A 10,232-nucleotide genomic window follows, 5' to 3' on the forward strand; every position below is an offset into this window, starting at 1 on the left:
GGTATATGCTCCGCATAGTTGGAAGTGGGTGGTCTGTCTGCCGCTGCTTATAGGAGAGAGTGTCTGATGAGCAATCCCAGTGTAACCCAAGAGTTGACTCTTGTGCATCTTGATGACCTTCGCTGAGCCACTGGAGGCTACTTTGAGATCGAGCATCAGCTGGCAGGTGGCTGATGACTGATGGATCATTGCTTGCCCACTGTCTCAGGTCAAAGCCTCCGGAACTTAAGAGGCTGCGGAGTCTGTCTACAAGACCTTTCGCTCTCTCACTTGAGGTGAAGCTCTGAAGGCAGTTGTCAACATAAAATGATTTCTCTACTGAGAACTGTGTCTTCAGACTCACTGTGCTCCAGAACGTGCTTTTGTAACGCATATGTTGCGCAGCAAGGACTGCACGTGGTTCCGAATGGAAGTACTTGCACGTCTGGTGCCTTGTCTCTTTGAAGATTTCTCCAAATGAATCTCAGTAGTGGTTTGTCCTCTGGTAAAAGGCGTACTTGGTGGAACATCCCACGAATGTCACTACTAATAGCGATGGAATGTTCGCGGAATCGCAGAAGAACTGACAGAAGAGAAGGACTGAGTGTTGGACCAGGGAGTAAGTACTCGTTCAGGTTGTGGCCTTGGTAAACAAACGAACAGTTGAAGACAACCCTTTTCTTCCCATTATGCTCCACCAAATGATGTGGAATGTACCAGCTCTCTTTGGAACAGTCCACCTGCTTAGGAGTGAGTTTCGTGATGTAGCCATCTTGCTGTAACCTGACTATCTCCTCTTGGTAGGCCGCTGCTTGTTCGGGATTCTTGTTCAAACGATTCTCTATTCCCCTTAATTGTGGCAGGACAGCTTCCTTTGGTGCATGTAGACATGGCATACCTTTAGCACGTAGAAGAGGGGTTGCATAGCGCTGGATTTGGTTAACATCCACTCTCACGGTTTTGTCCTGGAGAAGTTGGATGGACTCTTGGTCTTGTCTAGACCTTGTCAGAACCTTTTCATTTCGATATGGAAGAATGTCCATTTTCCACAGTTTCTCCACATTCGCATAAAGGTCATTACTGGGCTGTAAGCTGGTGAAAAGACATTGCTGTGGGGAAAGACTGCTGGTTAGTTCTTGTGCTGGGCCCTGTAGTGTCCATCCTAGGCGTGTTCTCAGAGCAGCAGGGCCACCAGGTGGACCCAGTCTGACTGGTTCTATGGGTGTGATGAGATGAGGGCAGTCAGAACCAATAAGAACTACTGGTTTCACTTTGTGAAGGTGCTGTAGTGGCAGGCCTGCAAGGTGCTTGTACTTCTTCTGGAGTACCTTGACGGGATGCGTGTGCTCTGCTAAACCCAGGCTGCTGGCTGTAAATGCGTTCCGTATCCTGAAAGCCTTACAAGGGTTAGCCACTGAAGATACAGTGAAGGTCACAGCCGCCCCGTGAATGGTCTGTGTATCTTGCCTGACTGTACAGAGAACCAAGTCCTCTGGCTGTCCCTTCAGATTTAACTTCTGCACAGCTTCATGTAAGATGATGGTCCGCTCTGACCCATCATCGAGAATTGCATATGCCTCCACGGATTTGTTGCCATTTCGGAGCAGAACTTTAGCCACCTTCAGCAGAATTTTATTGTCACAGGTTGGACGATCCACATACAATACTGCACTGGTTGGAACCGATTCTTCTGTGGCTCTGCTCTGCTCATTTACATCATGTAAGACCAGCAAGTGCTTTCTGTTACAAGATGGACAGAGGGCTTTCAGTGTGCAATTGGCAGCATGATGACCACGCCCACAACGCCAGCATCTATTTTGACCTTTAATCCAATTCACCTTCTGCTCTTTGTTGAGTAACTTAAAGTTCTCGCAGCCATTCAGGAAATGCCTGTTGTTGTCGCAGTATGGACAGTAAACATTCAATCTCTCTTAGCAGCAGTTGGTTTGGGTGGATAAACTGGTGATGCTGAGCTGGCCTTTGGTTTCTCTGTACCAAGGAGGATGGTAGTGGGTTTGCGGGGCTGTCTAGAGTCTCTCCTCAGCTCCCTCCTCGGCACTGTCGAAACTCTAGACTGACTGGTATAGTCAGTGTGGTCATCCTGAACTTGTAGCTCGTACTCAAGCCAGTCCGCAAAGTCCAATAATGTGGGGATAGTGACATGAAGAGGATGTGTGTACCTCTTGAAACCGGACCTGAGATCATGTGGCAGTTTGCTCATCAGTCTGGACACATGTGATCCGCACTCCAACTCAACGTTGCCTTTCTGACCCAGCTGTTCCAACATACTGACCAAGGAATGCACTTGGAGACCGAACATGCGAAAAGTTTTCACATCTCCACTGCGAATGTTTGGTCCATCCATTAGTTTTGCAATGCGTTGTAAGGCTAGCTGATGGGGCTGGCCATACATTTTATTGAGGGATCTCATGGTGTTTGTGAAAGGAAAGCTTGAGTTACTGTATGAGTCTGCCACAAGTAGGGCTTCTTCCAACTTAAGATGGTCAGTGAGGATCTGATACTTGAATCGCTCTGTTGCATCCTCAGGCAAAATGTTCTCCAATGCTATTCTCAGTCTGGAAAACTCTCTAGGATCAGGGGATGTTAGGAAGGGAATGGTTGGAGAAGGGCCTCTGTACATTTTCTCCTGCATTGATGGAGGCTGATAATACGCTTGTCTGTAGCCTGGTTGCGGAGGTGGCATACGCTCATATGCTGGGGTCTCAAACTCTGACTGATAAGCTGGAATGTGTTGGGAGGAACGAGAGTACCTGGGTTGAGGTGGGTCACTATAACGCACTTGTGGTGGTACTCTATCATGTACTGAGGAGGAAATGTCCATGTTTCTGAAATCCTCAGCTAATCCAGGATGCTCATCCATTTTAGCTGGGCACAGTTCTCTCATGGCAGTAGGTGGAGTCGGTGGGTTTGTCCGTGGGGCTGGAGTAGGACGGAACCGTTGTAGAGTCTCAGGGCTCACCACTGGAGAAAAGGGACCTGGAGATAGCACTGGTAAAGTCACTGGCCTGGAGGGGGCTCCCCTTTCTGCCTTAAGACTTTGAAGTTCCTGATGTAACACGGCATTCTGTTGCCGCATCTCCTGTAATGCTGAAATAATCTCTGGAAGCTGGCTGGTTTGTTGCCGCAAGTCGGCGTTCTCGCGTTTCATCACCTGCAGCATGGCTGTAAGCTCTACTTCCTCTTCTCCTCGCCCATCGGATCTTTCACTCTGCCATTCATCTCTCAGTGTCCACTTATCATAATCTAACTCTTGACTGATAGGAGAAGTTGATTGGGTCTGGACTACCATACTTGGTGACTGGACTCTGCTATGGCTGAAGTCTGGGAGTGGCTGTCCATGTGGCAATGGTTCACCAAGCTCGTAGTCCGCTAAATGAGTCGGTGGGTTGATCTGTCTTCGTGGACGCACGACAGGCGCTTCTCTCTTGGGTTGAGACATCTCTGTAGCAATTCACCAATCCGGCTCGAAGGACCATGAAAAATCTTGTGAGTATTCACTCTAACTGCTAGTTCAGGTTTGGCTGAAGGCTACAGGTTGTCCGGTCAGAACAATGTCTCACTCAGGTTATATTCCAAATCGTTGTTTTATTAAAGGTGCATAGATGTGTGGTTCTGTGAATACAAAATACAGATATGAATATGGATATAAACATAAAACACAAGAACAATATGAATAAAGCTTATTTGGTAAATTACTGACGAATAAAGGTAAATATAACACAATACAATCTCTATGATGAAATACTTGAGTTTACAGAACAAAATACAGCGTGCTAACGCTGTGCACGAGCTGTGCATGCGAGCATGGCTACCGCTGCATGTGCCGTCAAACCGAGATGTAAACAACTATGAGCGCATGTGCGCGACCTGAGATCCAACGTGCATTGCTGTTTATAAGGAATAAATATAACTAATACTCACAACGAATGACATAAATATACATGGAATTGCAGTAATGTCACAGCAGCCGAATATAATTAAGTAAACAACATTAAATGTAAACACAAATAGGCCTACAGTCGGATTAGCGTTAGTTGAGACTGTTCAGTAATTATGTGATTACTTACAGTGTGATGCACGCACACGCACAATCTATAAAACTCCTCAGATTTGGGCTAATACACCATACTCTACAAACTATATACAATATTCAGCCGATCTCCTTTTCCCGTTATCATCCGTCAACTTTCTTCTCCGTCACTTTGCGAACTCCGGTGGAAAGTTTTGGAATAGTCCATTTCTCACTGAATGACAGGGCTGACTGGGAGAGTCCATGTGCTAAAGGGGAACACTTTCTACAAATATTTCAGGAACATCATACTAACCTTCAAAAAATAAAATAAATAATAAGCTCCACTAGCACTAAGAAAAATGGACACTTTAAAGTTTCCATCACCAAAACAAAAATGTTTTAATGTTCTTAGAAAAAAATGTGTAATCTGTGAAAACACTCTGGTCTGGGTTTGAGGTTTTGTCTTCAACACTAATAATCTGTAAATCATGTCATTCTCTCTGACTTCAGTCCAAAACTCATCAGAACTGAACTCAATCGCTCAAGTCCTTTTCTATTCTCATATCTCCTGTAACCATAGTGACAGTGACTAAATATCAAAGATGGAGACGCACATAAGACTGGAGAGTCACAATTTACATGATTTTATAATAAACCAAAACCTCCACAACACACACACACACACACACACACACACACAATATGTGTCTAGTTACTGAATAATGACTAAAAGTGAATTTCTTCAGTCCTCTTATAACAACAGATGTGGCTGAAGATTATAAGTGTTGAAATATGAATTTAAATGATCATTAAACAGATGTGAATATGAAGACTCACCTGATACAGTCAGTGTAAGAGCATCACTGATGTCTGTGCGTGAGTCTGATCTCTCTCCTCTACACCTGTATTTACCACTGTAAGACACATCAGCTATGAAACTGAACTCTGCTGTTGTTGTATAGTCAGTGTCTTCATCATCTGTAATCCAGCTGTATGTCTGAATGTCTCCTCCTCTCTGTATGTCACATGTGAGAGTGACTGTCTCTCCACTGAACACAGGCTGATCTGGCTTCACCTTCACTACAGGTTTCACTGAGAAACATAGAAGTAAATATTGAAAAGCATTGCAGTATCAAGATCTCTGTCATGAACTCAAAACTTCATCAGGAGAAAAACACTCAAATTAAAAATCTAGTTTGCTTATAAATTGTAATGATTACATCAACAATTTGTTTTTGTAAAAACTAACTGAAACATATATTTATCCAGTCTGCATGTCCTTTGTATTATTGATCTGCCAGTTCTGACCAGTAGATGATGCTGTTTACAGTCTGAGTGTTTAAAGATCTGAAATGAACTTACTAACTTCTGTCTGTCTGTTCTCAAGCCCTTTTCTCTTCCAGCCCTTCCAACCAAACCACACTGAGTGAATAAAGCTGAGCATTGGTGCTCAAGATCTCAATGACACACAGTCAATAATTAATAAAAATGAGGAAAAACTCACTGTGCAGAACTCATTTCTGTTTTATACAGTGGATTATGATCTTTTGCAATCAATGTCTGACTGAACTACTTTACAACTGCAAGACTGTTTGACTGATTGAATAAATAGCAGATTTCTGTAATGTTTTAAGGAATTACAGTCAGATGATTCTGTGAAATATGCAAAACATGGACATAAAACATCAGCAAACAGACAAATGTGGGATCCTGATGTAAATATTAAAGGGGACATATCATTCTAAATGCACTTTTTTAGCCCTTAAATGCATTTTGTTGTATATTTGGAGTGTTTAGAAGTACAGAAAAGATGAAATTATTCTCTTCAGGTGCTTCGTTGATATCTTTATATTCTGTTTTGGTCATATTTTTCAACCTGTTCCGATTTTTCTGTTATCTATGACGTTTTTTGAACTATAACGTCACAGTATTTGCAGCGGAACTGCCAAATAAGGACATTGACTTCCGGCCCAACACTTCGAGCAATCCGCCATTTTAATTTCTCGCTGCAATTTTTGTAGTCCAAGCTAAAGGATGCAGAAGTTACGAGAGGGTAAGTTAAAATGTTCGGTTGTTGGATGTAGTAACCCACACGCTTCATTACACCGTCTAATGTAGATGAACTTCCGCGCTTGTGGCGCATGTTTAACTGAAAGAACGAGCAGAGACCCGGTCGCGCGCGCGCTCTCTCTCTCTGTGTAAACAAGACTTCACCGTCACCAAACTAGACGCTGTCTTGCTCTCTCTCCCTCACACATATTAATCAAAATAAATCGACACGGTGGTAAAAGGTCGGAAAACCAAAGTTTCATGTGTAAATACAGTAACACACCATTGCGATACATCCATATGAAGACGTTGTTCTACAGGTTCGTCGTCTTCATTTTCATCTCGCTCCGGCTCCGACTCTGGCTCGAACATGTAAGGCTGGCTGGACAAGTCTTCCGTTGTTGACATTTTGTTAATAACGTGTGAATAAAAAGTTTCTGTGCCGCTAGATAATCGTATCTCTGCTATCAGACTACAAAAATGGCCGAACGGGGTGGAGTGTCACCTCTGCAACCTGGAGAGGGGGCGGGGTCTGAAGTGTCTCAATTGTATTTAAAGAGACCGCACCAAAACGAGTTGCTCTCAGACGCACATCAGAAAAGGGGCCTGTGGAGCTATAATAATGAGGAATTCAGACCCAAGCATTGCAGTTCCGCTTTATATAGACTACAAATGTATGATTTATATGTAAAAAGGAACAATTTAAAATCATGATATGTCTCCTTTAAGATAATCTGGTTATAGTAAACCATATATAGTAAACTACTATAACACAATTCACATTAGTTAAAAACTAAAATGTACTACAGTAAAGCACAGTACCTTGACTGAGTCCAGAGTGAACGAGGGACATCAGCACTAAAATCAGAAGAAACACAGATATGAATCATTTCCATTCATTCAACACAATGTAAATCACACACTGAAACATGTCTAGAGTTTATTCTACATGAACTGAAAGTGTTTTTCTGTTGTGATGCTCATTCAGGAGAGAACTGATGGATTATTCTCCAGCATTTAACATCATCACACACACTGACGTCACAGGACTCGTGAACGATTCGAGAGTCGATTCAGTGATTCACTGTTTGATTCACTGTTTGATTCACCGATGCTCAACAACAATTAAGTTTGAACACTGAGCTTCACAACATACAACATCATATGGCATTATAGGCTAATGTAGAAGATTTTATTATTTAGAAAATAAGTAATTTAGCTATATATTTGTACACTATTATTTCCTCTGTGTGTGACTTTGGTTTGACTTTCTGAAGCTTGAAGAAAGCAGAAAATTATATTCTAGTATGTCTATTATATTCTAGTATATCACACCCAAAAATATCTATAGAGTGTGTTACCATCTTTGGAAAAGGATGTATGGTATGTGTGTGAGCTGAGCAAAACTCTAGAGTCGTTTTCTGCAGGAGACGCTCGGCTTTGTTGCAAAATAAAGTCTAATATTTCTGGCATCAAAGATCTCTGAGAAGTGATTTTTCACAAAAGAAAGAAACCAACAAAACTACTCATCAATAAATGTGATGTCCGTGTATTTCTGTAACTCTGTCTTCCTAGTTCTTGAGATAGAGATAGAGAGGGAGGCTTATATCCAGGGCTTCCAATGCACTTGTACATAATGATTGGTGATTTGGGATTATTTTCATAGTCGATTAATCTGTTGAATATTTTCTCGATTAATCGATTAGTTGTTTGGTCTATAATATGTCAGACAAATGTTGATCAGTGTTTCCCAAAAGCCCAGGATGGTCACGTGGTTCACATGAGATGATTGACAGCTTTACAAACTAATAATATCACACTGATGTCATAGCTGACGTGAATCAGGAAGAGGAGAGTCATCGCTAGCTCAAGTACAGTTTTCAATCCAGACTATTGTCCAAATAAAATGCATTAGCTTTGCAATATATGAATAAATAAATGTTTAAAAGGACAACAAAAGTCTGAGACACTTTCTGATTGTCCAGCATTGGTGGAACATGTTCATATGTCGACGTCATGAACTTATTCTGGAAACCTGTGGTTATTCTGACACACGTGTGAACGGACTCCACACAACAACTACATATGAAGTTCAGGCGAACTGGTTAAAAATAACTGAAACGTGTCTCAGAAAAGAGAAGGTAGTTCTGAGAAAAGCTCTACTTTGTTTGATAAACTGTGTGTCCGCATGACAGTGAAATGTGTCCAGATACTTTTTGCAGTTATTTGTCAATAAGAGAGTCAGAGAGAAAGAGAAGTGATAGAGAAGATGAGTGTGTGTTCTATGGGCTGAAATATGTGCCACCAGAAACTGAATTTGAATCAATTATATTTGAATTGCTAAACTTGAATAATTGCATTGAAAAACTGAATTTGAATCACATGATTTGAAATTGAATTGTTTAATTTGAATATTTGTGCTGAGTGATGATCCTGCGACACTGGACTCTATCTATCGGACACCATTAGGTCACTTGGAGTTTTCGGTTCCTTGCCACTGTTGCCTTTGGCTTGCTCAGTTGGGGATATTTTGGGGAAATTTAATTTAATTTTATCAATCAATAAATTTACACTAGAAACAAACCTTGTGTTATTTTGGTTTAATGCTGTGAAGCTGCTTTGATGCAATCTGTATTGTGAAAAGCGCTATATAAATATACTTGACTTGACTATCGATATGCGCTCGATTGCTCTTCCTTCATCCTCCAACTACCCGGATGTCTGTCACAGTAACTTGAAATTGAATTTAGTGATCTGAATCTGAATTGTGAGTGTCACGAACTGCTCCGAGACACAAAGGTAAGATCCAAATGCAGCTTTATTTGAGGGCAATCCAGAGGCGTAATCCAGTGTACAGGCAAAAGGTCAAAACACAGGTAGGCAGTCCAAACAAACCAACGAAGAAACAAACAAAACAGGCAGGGACCAGAGGCAAAAGAGTAATCCAGGGAACGGGGCAAGAAATCCAAATAAACCAAAAGACAAGAAACCAGGGAAACCGCTCGGAAATGCAGACTAACAGTACAACAAGACTTCGCGGTGAGTGAATGAATGAACATGGTATAAATAGACTGAGACTAACAGGATGATGGGACACAGGTGAATGCAATCAGTGATAATGAGGTACAGGTGAATGTGATGAGTGATCAGAGATGATGAGTCCGGGCAGTGAGTATGGGAATTGTAGTCTGAGAGTGAACGTGAGTGTCTGATGTGGAGTGCCCTCTGGTGGCTCTCAAGGGCACTCCAGCTGCTGACCGTTACAGTGAGAACTGAATGTGAGGATATATAGAGAGTTGAATTTTCAGTGAGGATCAAATTGTATTGGACTTCAGGTCCAAACAAATAAATTCAATTTCAAATTATACAATTCAAATTCAGTTTTTCAATGCAATTATTCAAGTTTATCAATTCAAATTCAAATATAAATGATTCAAATTCAGTTTCTGGTGGCACATATTTCAGCCCATAGTGTTCGGTCACTGTTCTCAAACTCTCTGAGTCTCTGATCGAGAGATTATTTAAAGATAAAGCATCATTCAACACTAACTCACATCAACACAAATACATCTGATTTATCTCAACTACTTGAAATAGGAGAACAAAACTAAGCAAAACTACATGCACACATTGCCTCCATCTTTCACACGCATTATCACACAGATAAATGCATCATAAACCTCTTTATCTGACCAACACTTAACATCATCACATAAGATCTGATCAATAAATAACACAATAAGCAGTGAGACTGTGGGTCCATACTCTCCTACAATCATTATTATATCCCATATTCAGCTGAATACATTGAATTAGGAACAATAAACAAGAAGATAGTAAAGAATGTGATCAAATACTCACAGATGAGCGGCAGTGCACAGGAGCCCATACTGTCACATTAATAGACAGTTTTAACAGCGCTGAGTGTTAAAACACACTCTTCCTGTGTTTAAACTGTCATTTCACACTTCAAGAAGAGATGAGGGAGGAGAAGATAACTTACACAGAAATACACAGATAGAGAAAAGAGAGATCCAGTCTAAGATATTTAGTTACTAATTTATGTGTGTGTGTGTGTGTGTGTGTGTCTGAAATGTAACCCTGACTGTTTTATTTGCCAAATTTCTATGTCATTGTCCATCTTTATTATGGGGTACAGGGGGCACTTTTT

The 10,232-nt window shown here is 41.3% G+C and overlaps 1 protein-coding gene across 1 annotated transcript in view; it reads right to left on the bottom strand.

Annotated features, from left to right (window-relative positions):
• Positions 1-10,018, bottom strand: part of LOC311079877 (Fc receptor-like protein 5) — a 106,059-nt gene extending 96,041 nt beyond the window's left edge. Inside the window, exons 1-3 of the mRNA XM_084109600.1 lie at positions 9,923-10,018; positions 6,884-6,919; positions 4,850-5,104 (exon numbers count right to left, since the gene is read on the bottom strand). Coding sequence (XP_083965726.1) covers positions 4,850-5,104; positions 6,884-6,919; positions 9,923-9,950 — 319 coding nt within the window. The 5' untranslated portion in view covers positions 9,951-10,018. The remainder of the gene's footprint in view (positions 1-4,849; positions 5,105-6,883; positions 6,920-9,922) is intronic.
• Positions 10,019-10,232: the final 214 nt, after the last annotated feature.

This window comes from Abramis brama (genome assembly GCF_963993115.1).
Source record: "Abramis brama genome assembly, chromosome: 3".
Classification (NCBI taxonomy): Eukaryota; Metazoa; Chordata; class Actinopteri; order Cypriniformes; family Leuciscidae; genus Abramis; species Abramis brama.